At 36.2% G+C, this 18,051-nt stretch overlaps 1 protein-coding gene across 3 annotated transcripts in view; it reads right to left on the reverse strand.

Annotated features, from left to right (window-relative positions):
* CDH18 (cadherin 18) overlaps positions 1-18,051 on the reverse strand; it is a 173,459-nt gene that overhangs the window by 14,987 nt on the left and 140,421 nt on the right. For all 3 annotated transcript variants that reach the window (XM_009646724.2, XM_035902108.1, XM_035902109.1), the window contains 2 exons: positions 6,550-6,671; positions 3-120 (listed from right to left, as the gene is read on the reverse strand). In XM_009646724.2, the coding sequence (XP_009645019.1) occupies positions 3-120; positions 6,550-6,671 (240 nt within the window). The remainder of the gene's footprint in view (positions 1-2; positions 121-6,549; positions 6,672-18,051) is intronic.

An 18,051-nucleotide genomic window follows, 5' to 3' on the forward strand; every position in this document is an offset into this window, starting at 1 on the left:
ACCTTCATTGTCCCTTAGAGTAAAGTTGGGATTCAAAGAAAGCCTTTCATCAAGGTAAAAATGGAATCTTGCCCCATTTGCAGAGTAATCTTTGTCAGTTGCAGTGATAGTTTGAATTACCTGAAATAAAAATTAACAGTCAATGTGTTGAAATTTGAACTTGACCCAAAGAGTACATGGCCTCAGCAGGATGCTCAAACTTAGCTTATTTTAATTTTCTACTTCACTGCTGCTAAATTCAACTGATGAAATGACTGGGCCATTAGCTTGATTTCTCTAGCATGAAATATTTCAGGATCCACACTTCAGAGCTAGATAAATGCATCTAAAGCATCTATACTTTCTGACATTCTGATATGGTCAGGATGTGGTACAGAGATTTTCACCATCTGCATTGCATCCTGGTGACTTTCAGATTTACAGTTTCACCTAAACATCTGTTTTTGTGGAGCAAGAATTCAGGCTGAACCAGGATTGTCTCTGCAGAGCATCACCTGCTTGCCATCCCAATAATTAGATGTGCTTCGATATTGGTGAGGAAAAATAACTGTTTATCCAAAATGGCAGGTATATAATATCAGCCCTCTGTTTAAAATTCCTGTTAAGAATCAGTTTTAAATTACTGGAGAATAGAACAGGAAGAACAGCAGCTATTCCTGGCTTTAGTTTGGTTTGCCCAAAAGGAACAGAATTAGATGTAGCAACCATGTATTAGAGAGGTATTTTTGAAAGGTAGGAGCTTTGCCTTTGAAAACCCTGGTGGTTTTTAAATTTTACTTTCAACTAAAACTGAGCTAAGCTTTTGGAATGTGTGACCAAGCAATATTTCTACCTCTGCTTTCATTTTCATGCTAGGCCTGGAAGCTCAAGGGCTAGAGTAGAATTTAATAAAAGTTGTTCTTGTGATATAGGCAGTGAAGCCTACACAGCCTGCTGCACAGAGCTGATAGATATCCTGAGGGAAACCTAAAGCGGGGAGGGAAAGTGCTCTTTTCATGAGAGTTTTGCTGTTCAGTGTTCAGCTGCAGTCTGTCTGGACTGAACCTGAAGCATAAATAGTGCAGGCTTGAGTGGTTTGGTCTGTTTTGAAACTAAAAGACAACACACAGCTCTTTACCTCCCTTTACATGAGAGGCGCAAACCAAATACATCTTAAAGCCAATAGAGTACACTGCTTATTCCATTGACTATATACAGTATAGTACACTATATTGGCTATACACACCAGAGATAATTAACAATCTGATGAGAACTGCTGAGAATATTTTAAAAGTTTGTCAAAATACTTTGCTGAACTGTAGCAGAATAAGATTGATCTGAAACATCTATAATCATGCAGTTTACCAAATTCATGGCAGTGTTGGTGAAAAAGTTTGGCAAAAGCTCATTATTTTCTACTGAATTTTGCAAAGCTGGCATGTCTGTTATCAAAACAACTACCATGTATAAACAGAAACATAAGATTGTCTAGATAGATATATTTCATTAATAATGTTGAAATGATATGAGGCAAAGCAAGAAAAAAAAGTTGATGGAAGAATATTTTCAAAATAATCACTTCCTGCTATCACTCAAATACTAAAAATACTGTTAAATACCATACATCACAGCAAAAAATTCAGATAAGACCTTAAAAAGTATGTGAATTTATTAAATATTTTTTATAAATCCTCAATGCTTTTTATCAGTGAAATGTAAGTCATTGTGTCATACACCTTCGGCTTTTATTTGACAGCCTAGTAGATAAACTTTTGTCCCGTTGCCCTCTCTTACACAAAACGTTCATTTTACTGAATCTTGCTTCAAGAACATACCATTTTGTAAAAAAAGAAAAAAACTTTGATCAAGACGTCAATGCCACAAGACTAGTATAAAATGTATTTGTTTTTAAGACTAATCTTAAAACTCAAGAAAATATACTGTCTACATTCCCTGATTTCTCACATGGAAATTCAAGTATCCCCTGAATTCACCGATGTACGTAAAACATAGCACTAGATGGTACATGCTTTTCCATGTGGAAAATAGACATTGCACGTTTAATAGGACAGGTCAAAATATTTTTGATAGAACTGTTTTAACAGAGGAAGTTCACAGTCTTTCAGAAAAGGTTCTTGCTTTCTAAGGAAGAGATTCCTAAGACATTAATTCAGAGGTGACAAATAAAAGTCTGTGTCCTCTTGACACCCAAATGTACTGTTAACCCTTTTTTAATTAATAGGCCAATTAATTAATGGCCTATTAGCAGACACTAACATGCACCTTACCGAAGCTTATTAAAATAAAAATGTAGACACAGAACCTCAGCTGCTGTAAAGTTCACATGCCAGCACTCAGGCGATGAAACTGAAGGGTTATGCTATGTCCTTAAAGGCAAGAGTTGGCAAGAAAAGAAAGAATTTCAAGAATGGAGGAGAACTAATTGAAGAGGATAGAGAGCAGGTGCTAAATTCTACTCAGATCCTTTTCAGAACTGAATCAATAAACAAATAAATATACACACGATAATCTTATAGCAGAGGCGTTCCTTGCCAGCTAACATTGATTTCCTTCAGCTATTAGAAATAACAGTATCCAGGGTGAGGTAGCTCATGCTGGCAGCACAATATTTATACACCCTGATTCTGAAAAACTTCTTTGTGTGTCTGTGTGTGCACACATAGACACACCTGTGTGTTAATCTACAGTGATGGATACTTTCAGGGACGTGACGTTTCACTACTATCACAACTTTTTCTATTATTCCTCTGAAAAGCACCCCAAAAAAAAGTAATCTTTGGAGAGCAACAGTAGATATGGTTAGCAGATCTAAGTCAGGTATTTTACCAGGTTCATACATAGGCCAGGACAAACACTGAACTTGGAAACAATCAGAAAACTGTCAACACTTCACTCCTTCACTTTCCAGAACAAAGCATTTAAACTCTTTTTTACATCACTATTTGCTCCTGTTCTTTTAAAAGTAATAAAATAAGTTGCATTTGAAGCAAAGAAAAATGTCATTGTAAGTTCACTTTGTGGAAAACCAAAATTTCATTTTCCTGCAGTGGCTAAATTTCACAATCATTCACCAAAATCACTATATTTCTACATGGCAAAGTTCTCCAAGATTGGATACTATCTAAGATCAAATCACTGCTGCTTTATCTACTTTAATTTATAACATCTACCAGGCTTCACCTGGAAGCTTAGTTTATCTTCTCAACAAGGTGACTACTAAGGGAGTAAAGCTGTCACTTCAGTGTGGAAATGATCACCTTCTCACAAGCATTTTCTGTTTGAGATGCCTTAGGGTGGGTTCATTTAAGAATTTAAGTCCTTAAGTTTTATTGGCTTATTTTTTTTAAGTAAATAATTTGAGCTGGGGAGGGAAAAAGAAGGAGGAGACAGAGGCTGTGCAATTAAATGATACTGTGATTTCTTTCCATAGAAGCCTTTTCCAAAAACAAACAAGCAAACACAGAAAGTCTTCCAATGACAAACTCTTGGTTACTTTATCTTGTACATAATACATTCAAAATAGATGTGCTGAGGAAAGAAATAAGGACTCTTACAGGGCAGAGCAGGGCTGGAGCCCAACCTCAAAGCACTAGTCAAGCAGAAGAGCCTGGCAGTATCTTCAGTGATAAATCTTATGAATCATTTTCACAAGATGATGGATAACTCAGAGTAAAAACTGCCTTTTCAGTGATTCAAAACCATCCAGCTGGGCACACGTTTTAGCATATGGAACGCTTGTCTTGTTCTGTAATCCTTGTTTATTTGTCCCTCCTTAATATTTGTTGAACACTGTCATTTTCTTTCTTAAAGCAGACAGTAAGATCTTCTGAGAAAGAGCCATGTACTTTTGTGTTTTCTTTCTTTTTGTTTTTTGTACACTGCAACGGTATGACAATCTTTTCTGAAGCCTTGCCAGCAATACAAATAACGAGTGCATGCCATGTACATAATGGAGTCCTGTTAGTTTAAGAATACAACAGTATGCTGATCCAGCCTTTCATATTAAACTACTGCTTGTAGAGTCCTTCATGGCAGCATTAATCTTGGGTGTCAAACTGCAATGCTACAGAGGTCAGAAGTCATTTGCACTTGCAACAGTAGCTCAGAGAGAAATACAATGCTGACCCAAGTCAGGAGCAAATGCTGTTGTAGTAAAACTCATTTTATCCTTTAAACATCTGTCTCATAAATTTCCATTTGCAAAGCTACTATTGGAGAGTTAAAATTTTGCTAATAGGAAGCATTAGCTAATCACCACCATCACCACCCTCAGCAAACAGAGCATTTCTGAGCTAGCTCCACTGCATGCTTTAACCTATTTTTAATTACAACAACTATTCAACAATTATTGTTAAATTATATAATTTTTAAAAGTATCAGAATATGTTGAAAGCAATTGCAAATAATGCTTAAGAGATTTTATCTTCTTTTTTTAAAATTACTCTTTTACAAGTTCTAATTCTTCTATATTTCACTTTATTTGAGGTTTTCAGAACACTATTTTTACTTTAATGAGCATGTTAATAAGACATACTCAGTTGATAGACAGACCTGTTTAGATTTTCAAAGGCTTTGAGTGAGGTGTCTCAGTAAGAGCACTGAAGAAAACGATGCAGTCGTGAGATAAGAGGGAAGGTCTTTGCACAAATAATTGCTCAAAAGGCAGAAAATAGGGTCTCTTCTGTAAATTGTATGTTCCACAAGGAAAGGAAGTCACAGAGATTTCCTGTTCCACACAGATTTATGCTGAACCACTTGTTGGTCAGTGTAATAATTAATGTCTTATAAAGAGTATAAATAATCAGCCCAGCAAATCTACTTACGGTACTGAGTTGTTAAAGGAAGAAAAGAGGAAGGGCTGACATTAAAGACCTTCCAATACTCAGTAGCCAGGCAATACAAAGACAGATGAAATTCATTATACATAGACATAATGTCATAACTTTACATACGTGACGATGATCTCTGAACTGACCATTAATACTGATGATACTGGTGTTACGGCAGGCAGTTTTTTGTATTCAACGCTTACTAGTGGTTAAAAAGCAAAGCCACTGTTAGAAATTGCTAGGAAAAGAACAGAGAACAAAGCAGAGACCATCATATACTATGAAGCATAAACTATGATAAGAATTCTAAACCACTGCATACCTGCAGCTTGAATCTTGATTCCCCATCTCAAGGTGAATAGAGAGGAACTGGAGAAAGTTTAGAGGACAAGATGAATGACCAAAAGTCGAAAAAGGCTTTATCACAGCTTGCCCAAGTTAAGTAAGACTCTTCAGTCTGGACAAGAGACGGCTGAGGGGCAATGTGCTAGAGATTTATGAATGGCGCAGAGATAATAAATAGGGATCAACCGCCCTCTCTCTTTCTCTTTCTCTCTTCCAACACAAGAACTGGTAAATATCAATTGAAGACAACATAGGAAGAAAAAAAAAGAAGGTGGTAGGTTTCCTGAAACATGCAATTACACTGTAAAATTCCTTGCTGCACGAGGCAGAAGATACCAAAAGTTTGTGTTTGTTGTAGGAAAAGCTGGACAGATTCATTCAAGATGGTTATCAAAGGATTATTAAAAACAGAGAAACCACACTAGGATCAGGAAATTATCTGAGACCAAGGAATTATTTGAGGTAAGTATCATACACTATATACGCTATATAGCTATATTCTTATACTGCTCTTTAGGTGTTAGCTTTTGGCCACTGTTAGTCAAAATAACTTCAGTCAGCCTATAGTCTGTTGAAGTACAGCATTCTTATAGTCTCAACATTAAAAATAGAAATATGCCACTATGCATTTATATACACTGTTTTTAAAGATTTGATGAGAAAACTGTTATTACTAGTAATATATTCCTCAGAAAGATATGAGGTCACAATTGCAACTTACAACCTGTGTAATAATGCAAAACCAGCATTGAGTGCTGGGTAAAAGCTCAATCTATGCAAAAAAGCAAAGACACTTGGTAAAATTGTCAAGCCATGAACTGCAATGAAGTGCATCGATCACAGGAGCAGTGGCTGGAATGTGATTCTGCTATTCAGTTTCAGTTCTGACACTCCCCATGCTCACAGTTGTGAAAAACCTGTTCAACATCTTTTCCATAATGACCCTGCACAGACAAGGGCAATCAACATGCAAAAAGTGAGGATGGCAGCCACATTAACCAGCCATTTCGCCGAGCTGTATTTGAAACCTTGCTACCACGTAGCACTTGAATGAGAGATGCTAAATCTGCTTCATCCATTTTGTTCAGGATAGTGACTTGTCAAATTTGATCACTTATCTGACAAGATTAAAGTTTTGCCTGTCTTTACTGAAGACAGTTTGGGTATTTTTTTTTGCAGCAACAATGTAGAACAAATTCCCAAATCTTCTCCCTTCAGCCTAATATAGTTTAAAAGTTGAATCGAGTGTGAAGTATGAAAATGAAACCAGACAGAATTATGACATGTGTTCCCCGAATCAAACTTCTTACCTATGTGACATTAACAAATAAAGTAATTCTTCTTTCTCACTACAATAAAGATAACTGTGAGTTACCTGACCAGGCTTTGCATTCTCACAGACAACTACATCATAGTCTCTGGCGAGCTCTGGAGGGTTGTCATTGACGTCCAGGATCCTAACACCAACTGGAACGTGGCTCACTAACTCAGGATTGTCTGCAAAATACACAAGGGTGTATTAAGCCTTCTGTATTCCATGACATCCTCAATTTAAACATGGTTTCTTAACACAATAACTGGATGAGAATCAGATACAGCTGCGGAAGGTTAAGTAGCAAGATACTAAAAGATGCTGTTTGCTGTGCTTCATTAACTGTTTTGAAAAATATTTAAAAAAAAAAAGAGTGGAAATTATAGTATGAGTCTTAAGTCACTGTTACATCATATCAATAAAAAATGCAAATTAATCTGGAACTGGAGTGGGAGAAAGCTGTTGAAGTTATCACATACTGTCACACTGTATGCTAAGAAATGATCAATTGCTTTTTAATGAATGTGAAAGTGTCATCCCAGTATTGAATAAAATCTAATATGAAAAACGCATATGCACATGTAAAACTTTCCCAAGCTTGAGTTCAGCTTTCTCACAAGTTCCTATACTATTAAACAAAGTAGTTAATGAGTCTTGCTTTAGCAATGACATACCAGTAAGGAAACAATGTTTAAATAACAGTGTCTTAGGCTGTGACCTGCACTGCTGTGAGAGCTCACTCTCAAAAAGAGCTCACCCTCAAAAAGCACAATAAATAGACTCCTTTCAATGAGAACACACTTTCCATGATAAAATGGGGGGAAAAAAATTAATCTATAATTCCCTTGTTCTTAATATTAAGTACTAAAAAATATTTATTTTGTTGAAAGAATTATATATTAAAACTTTTTATAATTAGCTAAAATACACCTTCTGAAGACTGTGTAAGATATCAATCAATTAGATGACAAACTTCATTTTGCTTTCACCAGTTAAATGAAACTATCAATAGAAGATAGCAAAATCAATCTTTCAAACACAACCAGATGGAAAAAATAGGGTCTTACAGATTGACATTTTAGAAGTGCATGTCCCTGTGTATGCTCAAAAAAAAAAGAAACATTACTGGTCTAAACCTCATTTGCCTTGGTTATTTTTATCTTAATTCACATCATATTTCTGTCAAAATGGGTCATTTGTAAAATGCCTTAGGTTTGTCACAACTTTAATGGCCTCTGCTTAGAATTCTGAAAAACATTGATTAGACACATGTTTGGATTCAAAGCCACGAGTAATGTAGCCTCCCAATAAGAGAATATTTGAGAATATTGAAGTTTCTTTTGACAGAGAGATTTATCCTTCTCTGTTTTCACCTGGGACAGTAGTCAAAGAGCCTGCAGTTCCCTTTAGATTTTTCACACTCTCTTTTTAACTAATATGTCTACGTTCACCTGATGATTTTAATTCACTTTTGGAACTTTGTCAATTATCTCCATAAAATGGGAATAGAAAGGAGATCAAAGAAGTCAACAGAAAAGGAAGACTTCACTTAGATAATATAGAAACCTCCATTCCCAAATAACATTAGCATTACAACTTATGAGAACACACTCAGAAGACATTTATAGACTTGCAAATTCCATTTTCTTGCTGAAGTTTTCCTTGACTGTTGGTATTTTCAGTTTTGTCTTGAAATTATCAATATCTTTATAACAGGTGAACTATGGGACTAAAGTAGGCTATCTCAATTATGTTCATGCAAGACTGAGGCTTTCCATTGCTATCTAGAAAACACTTTTAGTGGAAAACTTTGAGGAATATTAAAATGCTGGGAATATATGAAGTGAAGGTGAGGAAGAATGACACTTGGCTGTTCACTAAGCAGTTGGGAGAAAGGAACCATTCATCTACCTTTACTCTTACTACTGAAGGAAGCAATCTTCTCTCCCTTTGTGGTATAAGTATTAGCACAAAAAGATGTTTGATCCTTCCCTGGAGGTAGGTCATGAGATTGTGCAGAACAGCACAAGCAGTAGAGATTGAATATTTCTTACAAACTCATTCAGATAGCTTCCTCTGTTAATGTCATCAGGCAATCCAATTACAAAAGTCCTTTTAATTACAAATACAGATCATGATATCTAGCAATAGATGATCTAGAGATCATCTACGACTCAAAGGAACTTTGTTCTTGAGGCTTTGTTCAGGAGGCTCTTGCACATAGTTTGTGAGGTATGTGAACTAGGAAGTGGTATGAATTAAAGGAAGGACACAAAGCAGACAAAGAGCACACAAAAGCACAGAAAGGAGACAGAAGGCGGAGATGATGACAGTAAAGGTTTAAGGACAGATAAATCTATTTGGGAATGGATTCATTAACTGTAGTGAAGGAATTGAAGATTTTAATACTAAAGAACCTTTTGCCAGAAGACAAAAAAAGTTGTGGTTATCAGATAATCATAGGATCACTGAGAAATCTTAGTTGGAAGGGACTTCTGGAGGTCACTGGTCCAGTCTCCAGCTCAAAGCAGGGCCATCTTCAAAGCTATAAGGAGGCATAATGCATGTAAGAGGAAGGGAACAAAAAAGCAGGAAGAGCACAGGGCAGAGGATACCAGAGAGAAAGAACTGTTCTGTACATCTGGCATGTTTGGAATAGTTACCTGGGAAGGAAAATCAACCTTTTAAATCCAAAGTATGGCAAAAAAAAATGGTAAATACTTTTGTTTCAGTACAGTGTATCAGACCTCTTTGGTCCATCTTGAACGTGTCCTCTTGTATGCCTGTCACTATTACCCAGTGTGGTCTTACTCTAGTTTGTTAAATTTGCATTATTTTCACAGAGATTTCACGGAGATTCAGAGAGTTTACCATTATTTGTTCTGCAGCTGCTTTGCAGTACACAGAATTCATAAATGCCTTACCAATTCAAAAGAGTTCTTAATGCACATGGTATTATTAGTATCTTTCTGGAAGCAGTTACCTCATGGGATCATTGACATTTGCAAGCAAATTTCCATATTGACAGCCTACTCACTACAAAATGCTAATGGGGATAGTATTAACACCACTTACCAAAACAGCCTTGAAGTTTGTCAAACTGTGTATACTACATAGATGTGCCTGCAAGATGATAGTACAGCTTATAATGGGGGGAGAGAATCAGAATAAATATAGAGGGACCTTACAAACTGTTTTTTAGGTTTGGTTCTGTCGTTTTATTATAAAATAAACTCCCAATTTTATCAGGTGTTGAACTCACCTTCAGTCTCCAAACCACTCTAATAACTGGTCCTTTTAGTAGTAGTAGATTTTGTTAATTTTGTTAATTACCATCTCGACAGTATACTACATAGATGTGCATGCAAGATGATAGTACAGCTTATAATGGGGGAGAGAACCAGAATAAATATAGAGGGACCTTACAAACTGTTTTTTAGGTTTGGTTCTGTTGTTTTATTATAAAATAAACTCCCAATTTTATCAGGTGTTGAACTCACCTTCAGTCTCCAAACCACTCTAATAACTGGTCCTTTTAGTAGTAGTAGATTTTGTTAATTTTGTTAATTACAGATTCTTACAGCAGTTTGGCAGACTTCCAGTTTAAAGATAATCAGTGCTGACATATATTTCAGACCTGCACATTATAAAACAGCCAGATCCATTCTGTGTCCTATTAGCATTATGCCTCAAGAGTAGATTTTTCAAAGTGAATGCTTTTAAGGGATAACTGAAGCATAAACACTGCTCTGATTCACCTATGTTAGGGACTTGCTTTCTTATGCCTGAGACTTTTCCCAGAATAAATAGTTCTTCTGCCAGAATACTAAAGATCTGTAAAGCTAATCAAGTTAATTGAGTATCAGCCCATTTATCAGCAAGTCCTCTGTGAACTTACAGAAGTCCCTACCAACAGCCGGTGCAAAGTCTTGAATCTGCACTGCCACTCATTTCTGTGGGCAAACTTTAAAACCTCTGCTTAAGAAGAAAGCTTTTTAATACAGTTACTGCTGTCTGAGACTTCATTTTCATATTAACAAAATTCCCATGGGCTTTATGAAAATAAAGAATAACTGTCCTGCTATCAACAGTCTTTTGTGGGGGCTTTTTGGGGTTTTTTTTCCTTCTTTTTTATAAGTTTGACTGGTATAGTTAAATAGTTATTATTAGGAAAGCTCGGTGAATAATATTAAAAAAAAACACAACAGAGACAGCCTGAACTATTTTAAAAGGGTGAAGAATTTTACAAAAAGATGGAATAATTTTCCATATTTTCATGATCTAGAACAAAAATCTTCACTTAGCTTAGGATTAGAATGAATGTCTATGCTTTTGCATCATCAATATTAAATATTGATCTTAATCAGTACGATAACTTTTTTTCCTCATTTTGACACCTTTTCAAGACCTATGAGGCAAGCCAATATTTTAAGTTCAACCAACTATCTATTCTGGTACTTTTTAAAGCAAAGTAGAAAGCACTCATCACACTTCTCTAATAATGATTAGTTTTGACACAACAGAAGACTAAGCATAGATCTAGAAAGGATAAAATATACTACAGAAACAGAAGTAAAATGATGAAAGAATGTCTAATATGTAAGTGAGAGCAGTAATATTTAGAAAATACTGGGTTTAATTCAGGATAGTGCATATGTGGTGATAAACTAAATTTTCTGGCAAGGAGAAAATTATGCAGAATCTAGTAAGTGTAATGTCTATTCTGCTGTTTTAAGGTAGTGGGTACTTTAATATTGTTATCTGAATATGGCTAGAATTTTTTTTTTTTTAATATCAAAATTTCACTTTTCACTGATGAACATGAACCTGAAGGCACTGATCGCTTCCTTTGGATTATGCTAGTAGTGGTAGCAGTAGTAGCAACAGGAGCAATAGCAGGAATAATAGCACTGCAGCAGACTTAGAACATTTGGTGCTCTCAAGCTGGCAACTGCCTCTTCCTTAATACAAACAAAATTCTGCAGCTCATAGACAATGCTGGTGCTCACCTCTTGCGTAGATCAGGGAACCACAAAATATACTGATTCTGTGGCCAGAAATGTCCATTTTGAGATTCTGGTACTGATTCACAAAGCCCTGAACAGGGAAATGTCATGTGATCCCAAAGACTGTCTCTTCTTTGGGGACCCACCTTGGTAGCCAGGAAGAGCTATACCCTATACCATCTTCAGCTGACAACGTAGGAATATCTTCATCATACCTTTCCCCAAAGAAACAGAGGAAAAGAAAATCCATCATGCCTAGAAGCCAATGACTAAACCAAGATAAGCAGGGAAATAAGCACTGAACTTGGAATTAGAAGCGTCACTTCTTGATCAGGATGGAGAACTAGCTGCCTTTCGACAACTGGGTTTTTTTAATAATTTTGTGTAGGCTTTCCTTATTGCATTGATAAATACATTTAAAAGAACAGTAAAATCTGTTACAAATCATGTTATCGTGATTTTATGGTCCCTTAGTAGGCAACTTGCCAAGGCTGAAACTAAACTGTAGATCATTGGAAAGTTTGGACAGGGTACCAGTATAATGTCTAGCTCTCACCATTATAAAGATATCAGATATCCAGTTTGTCACTACTCCATGAGCAAAATAGTCTTAAAACTCAGACCTTGTATTTTTTAAAATCTACTTTAATCTGGTCTACATTTAGGGAAACACTTTTTTGGCACATTCTGTTTCTTTGAAAAATAAAGTAATTGTTACCACTACTAAAACTCTCTGAAACTGAGCTAGCAGGCAGGATGCAAATGAGGTCAAAGATGAAGAATGAATGTGATTTTTTTATTGGTGGGCGAAGGGCTTAAGATAACACTTTTATGTCTGGTTCTGTAATGTACCTATGGAGATAATCACAAATGTAGCGAAACAATACATAAGACAACATTTCCCTGTACTGATGTTTAAAAAAGAGTGAATTACATTACTTAAGTGTACTCTGTATAGTTAAAAAACCACTAGTTTTGAAGAAAAAATTATAGGCTGAAAATCACTATGAGGAAATTTTGTATTTAGCGTAAGAAAAAAATCACTTCAAGGAAAAACTAAGACAAGAAGCAACAAACTCACTGGTATTAAACAAACAATCACCCTGCTGTCCACAAACACAGAGGGTTAGGAGACTATAACACAGTAACAGTGATTTGTTCTGATTTAGATTACTTCTAGATCTTGAAAAGGGTTCCTTTTCCTAAAAATTAATTCTTTGACACAAGGCATTAAAGTTATTCTTGATTATGGGACAAAGTTTAAAATGAGAAAATAAACTGTCGTCAATTCTTATTCTTTTCTAATTCTTTCAATGCTATATGCCAGGAAGATAATACTCCATAGACTTGTTTCCTTCAGGCAATGCATATGTTGTTTGCACTTGTTTCAAAACAAACAGAAATTAATTGTGTATTTTTGTCTTTTGATTTTACTTTTTGTAAAATAAATCGGTGTGCCTCTTAATAGCATTAACAGGTTTATTCTGTTTACTTTACATCTCTATTTTTGGTTCTCATTCTCCATATGACAGTCTCATGTAGTGCTATCAGAAGTAACATATATTTCAATCTCCTACCAAAATCTTAGGAATGTCTTTTTCTGCTGTGATGCAACCATAAAACATGAAAAAGAACTGGCAAATTCTTCTCATAACTTGCTGTTCACTGATGGCAGTATGAGATGGCAATATCCCTGTTCACCAAAAGAAAAGATAAGCTGCACCTCACTCTAATTATAGACTTTATCTGTTTATTTGATGTAATTATAAGGCTTTCAATATTTATTCAAAATCTCAAGGAATTTTGAATGTCACTGCTATAACTTATTATTACTCTCTGTGCACCCTCTTTTCCTTTAAATTTTATAACTATATCTTTCTGTTATTTGTTTCTACCAAAACTTACTGATGAAAAAACTGCTTATGTTATAATTCAAACATGCACTTTAATATTTTTACTCTAAATCTTGCAGGCTAACTATTCCAAACTCTTATTCTTGTGAGCTGTCCTGCCTTTTCACATATTTTAATTCTGAACAGGGTTTATTGGCCCCTTATGAAATATCTCTGAAAGTTACTTCTTTGTGTAGTTTTTGTAATGACTGTATTTTCCTGTGATCCTTTCAATACATCACAGGGTATTGCATATTTTGTCAATGAGGTATTGCTCTCACTCAACACTTTGGCATCTTATTCTCTGAAGCTAGTAAGAGGAATATGCATGGAGGAGCAAATACAGAAGACATATTTACAAAGACAAAATATCTTTGGGTTTTTTTTTTCCAATATCTGATTGTGTGTGATAGCCTTAGAGACTTCTGTTTTGTCTGTGAAATTGATTGCATAATGATGTCTCTTAAGTATTTTGATTTCTAATACACTGTGATATCAAAGCTCAGTATGTGCAGTATCCTTTCACGTGGTCATTTTTTACTGTCTCTTGCTAGTATTTCTTTAAGTCTGGGGGATCTGACAGCACCTGGCAGGTACCCTATTATTTCAGTTCTCCTGTTCTCCACAGCCTCTCCACAGATTTACGGATTAGGAACATTTTACGGACCCTTCAAAGATAAGTTTGTGCATTCTTTGAATTCCATTTGGTCCTTTAGGTAAATAGTGGGAAATTATCTGCTTTTCCATTCTCAGTCATTATAGAGCAGAAACCTTAATTGAGAAACCTTAATTGAATTACCCACAATTACATTTAGAACCACCTATTTTCTCTGAGAACACATCACTATTTGTGAGAAATTTATGACTTGTCCTTTTTCTTCTCCACATTCAACACACAGTTCCCAACATCACAACATAACAGAATGGTTGAGGTTGGAAGGTACCTCCATAGATCAGCAAGTCCAACTCCCCTGCTCAAAGCTCAACTAGCATACATTGCTCTAGGCCATGTCCAGTTGGGTTTTTAGTATCTCCAAGAACAGAGATTCCACAGCCTCTCTAGATGACCTGTCCCAATTTTTGACCAATCCCACAGTAAAAACATTTTGCTTCTTACGTGTAAATGGAATTTTCTGTATTTCAGTTTGTGCACATTGCCTCCTGTCATTTACTGGATACTACTCAGATGAGTCTTTCCTCATCTTTCCTCATCTGGGCTCATCTTTCCTCATCTTCTTTACTTCTTTATTTAAACACATTGATAAGCTCCTGAGCTTTCTCACCTCCATGCTGAACAGTCCCTGCTCTTTCAGCCTCGCCTCATACAACAGATACTCCAGTTCCTAATGATTTCATGCCCCTTCACTGGACTTAGTCCAGTTGCTCCATGTCTCTCTTGTTCTGGGGAGCCCAGAACTGGACCCAGCAATCCACATGTGGTCTCACCAGTGCTGTGCAGAGGGGAAGGATCACCTCCCTCAGCCTGCTGGCAACACCCTTCCTCATGCAGTGCAGGATGCAGTTGACCTTCTTTGCCACAAGGACACACAGTTGGCTCATGTCAGCTTGCATCCACCAAGATCTCCACATCCTTTTTTGAAAAGCTGCTCTCCAGCCAGCTGGCCCTGCATGTGTGCTGGTATATGGGATTATTCCTCTCCAGGTGCTGGACTCTGCATTTCCAATTATTGAACTTCACAAGGTTCCTGTTCACCCATTTCTCCAGCCTGTTGAGATCCCTCTAGATAGCAGCATGACACTCTGGTGTATCAGCCATTACTCTAGCTTTGTGTCATTTGCAAACTGGCTGAAAGCACACTCTGTCCCATCAACCAGGTCATTAATGAAGAGATTAAACAGTATTGCATCCAGTATCAGCCCGCAGGGGTATTCCACTAGTGACCGGCCTCCAGCTGCACTTTGAGCTGCTGATCACAACTGTTTGAGCCTGCCATTTAAGACAATTTTCAGTCTACTTCACCATTCATTTAACTAGCCCATCTATCTTGTCCTTACATGAGCTTCTCTCAATATTCCTTAATTCTTAGCAGCTAAGGAGGTTATTGTGGAATCTGAATCATTGTGTGCTATCATTACAAAGAATTCTAATTGTCAGATCCTACACCAGTCCTTAAAATAGCTCAGCCTTAACTTTTTCCACTCCCAAAGGAACACCCATTCACTATGAGTGTATTTCTTTCCTCTAAATCAGTCTTTCATCTGTCATAAAACTTTGTGCATGTGCTTTGTATTTCCCTATTGCCATTACTCTTATCAAAGACTCGGTCAAAAGTGTTCAACAGAGCTAAGCAAATTGTATCTCCTTCCTCTTTCAAATACCCTTTTGTAAGTTTTTTCAAAGAATTCAAACAAGCTAATGAAATGTGAGTAATTCTGCGCAAAACTGTATTTTAAAATCCTATTACCATCACTTTGTGGTCCTTCCCCCTGCCCCAAACATAGTCTGTAGATGCTTCAATATAAAATTTAGTATTATTTTATCATTCTTCTTATTCCCTAGTACCACAAGGAGTTTTTGGGAAGTAGTAGTGGTGTTTCAATTTCAGTGGTGTGCCCTGGACACCCAAATCCCACTCTTCCTCACTGTATGAGGCTGTTAAAGAACAGTGCATGTTAAATAAAAAAAGGATTGTCTCATCCGTTCTTGTGGCAATGAACTCTGGTGTGCTTTAGGAAGTATCTGTGTAAACAGAAAAAAAATACCGATCATTACATCAACATTACTCCCACACTCTGATCAATGCAGAGTGTATATCAACTACTGAGACTAAAAGCAAAAGTAAATGTCTTATGAAAGGTTCAGAAACAATAAGGCCGAAGCATAAGGATATCATACATTTGAGGGTAGAAATATGTTGATCCTAAATTTCTTTTGCGTAAAATAAGCACAGTTACAAAGAGCTGCCCAAAGGATGATCAGTAGAAACTGAATTCTGTCAGTGAAGTGTAGTGTAAAGTCAAGAGAGGAAAACTTCAACAGACTAATTATAACCATAACATTATTTCAGCAGAGCATCTTCTATAGTTGAATCAGTACAGTCTTTCTGGGCCTTGCAGATTCTACTATGTTCCTGGCTAAGCAAATGGTGTCAGAAGCTACAAATGCCTCCCACCATGTCAGATGAAGACTGCCGCTGTCACAGCTAAATAACATTTTGGTCATAGCTTTCCACCTATTTTTGATCTTTAGTCTTAGTTCTGCAATTCCTTGTGCATGGACTTGAAAGTGAATGCCATAAAAGGCTGTAGATATGGGATAGATAGCACTTAACATGAAATTTCTGGCCTACGTATGCTTGCATCATAGATCCAATTACTGATTTCACAACTTATTTGGAAGAGTACAGTGTTGTTATTTTCAAATTACTGTAGGTAAGAAAATGGCCAAAGAAGTGGACACAAGGAAAGGCTGCCCATCGTTTAGGCTGCGTGTCAGTCTGCCTCCCATCCATCTCTCATTTGCTGTTCTCTTTCTTTTTTCATAACCGAACTATTTTTCAAACTGACATTATAGATTTACTTATCTTTCCAATCCCAACTTTAACAGTAAGAAAGGCAATGCAGTGGAGAAAAAGAAAAATCTCTGCTTTCCTGTAACAAGTTGCACCTAGAATGGAAAATTCTAAGCAGGCTGCCTAAAAAAAAAAATGGCATTTCATCCTCATTATTCATTTTATTCTCTTTTAGTTATAAACATAATCCTTCTCCATTCTCCATAGCATTCTCTCAGCATGGTATGTGTACTACCACTCATTTGACTACGTGAAATAAATAACGTGTAGAAAGCTACATTTAAGTTTAATGCTATTGAGATTTATTTCTGCAAAATAATTACATTTGGATGGCTTCCCAAAAAGACTAGTAACTACTCCTTTTTTCAATATGTCCCAATGTGGCTTTTAAATGTTAATTCAAATTAACACTTACTATGCACCTGCCTATGATTAGGCTTAAATTATATTTTATTTCGTGCAGTACTGAAATAACACATTATATATGAAGACACTGTCAAGCACGCTGGAGTGTCAGTGGCTACCTTTTTAAAAGGGCTAACCATAAACTTCTAGATTTTACTATTTACAATAGAAATTGACTTAGTTCAAAATGTCAATTTAGTCGTGAAAACAGGTACAATACTGACAATTTGTTGTCCTTATAAAATATATACGTGCTGTTAATTCTGTAGCATGTGTTAGTGATGTAAGCAGCAGAACAGATACCATTTTAACCTGGAGATGAAACAGATGCAAGCAGAGAGGTCTCAATAACACCAGTGGCACCTGTTACAGGTAAAACCTGTACTGTGTCATCTGGCAATGACGGAATAGACCAAAAAAAGGTGAAAAAAAAGAAAAATGAAAGGAATATACATAAAACTAGTTCACAGTTTTGATCAAAATCACTGCCACTGAAAGATGGTATCATGAAGAGCAATTATGCAGGACTGGATATATTGATCCAGGTTGGGAGGTTTTTTTTAATTTGGTTTGTTGAGTTTTTTAACTTTAGAACTTTGTGCCATAGTAAAAAGGTTAACTGAAATGTTACCTAAACTGTCCTTGCCTCATGTAAAAATATTTATCTGGGACTACTCAGTCAGATATTTCTTGACTGTTGCCAGCCTTATCTGAGGCAATGGAAATTTA

The sequence above is a fragment of the Egretta garzetta genome, unplaced genomic scaffold, assembly GCF_000687185.1.
Source record: "Egretta garzetta isolate BGI_Z169 unplaced genomic scaffold, ASM68718v1 scaffold109, whole genome shotgun sequence".
NCBI lineage: Eukaryota > Metazoa > Chordata > Aves > Pelecaniformes > Ardeidae > Egretta > Egretta garzetta.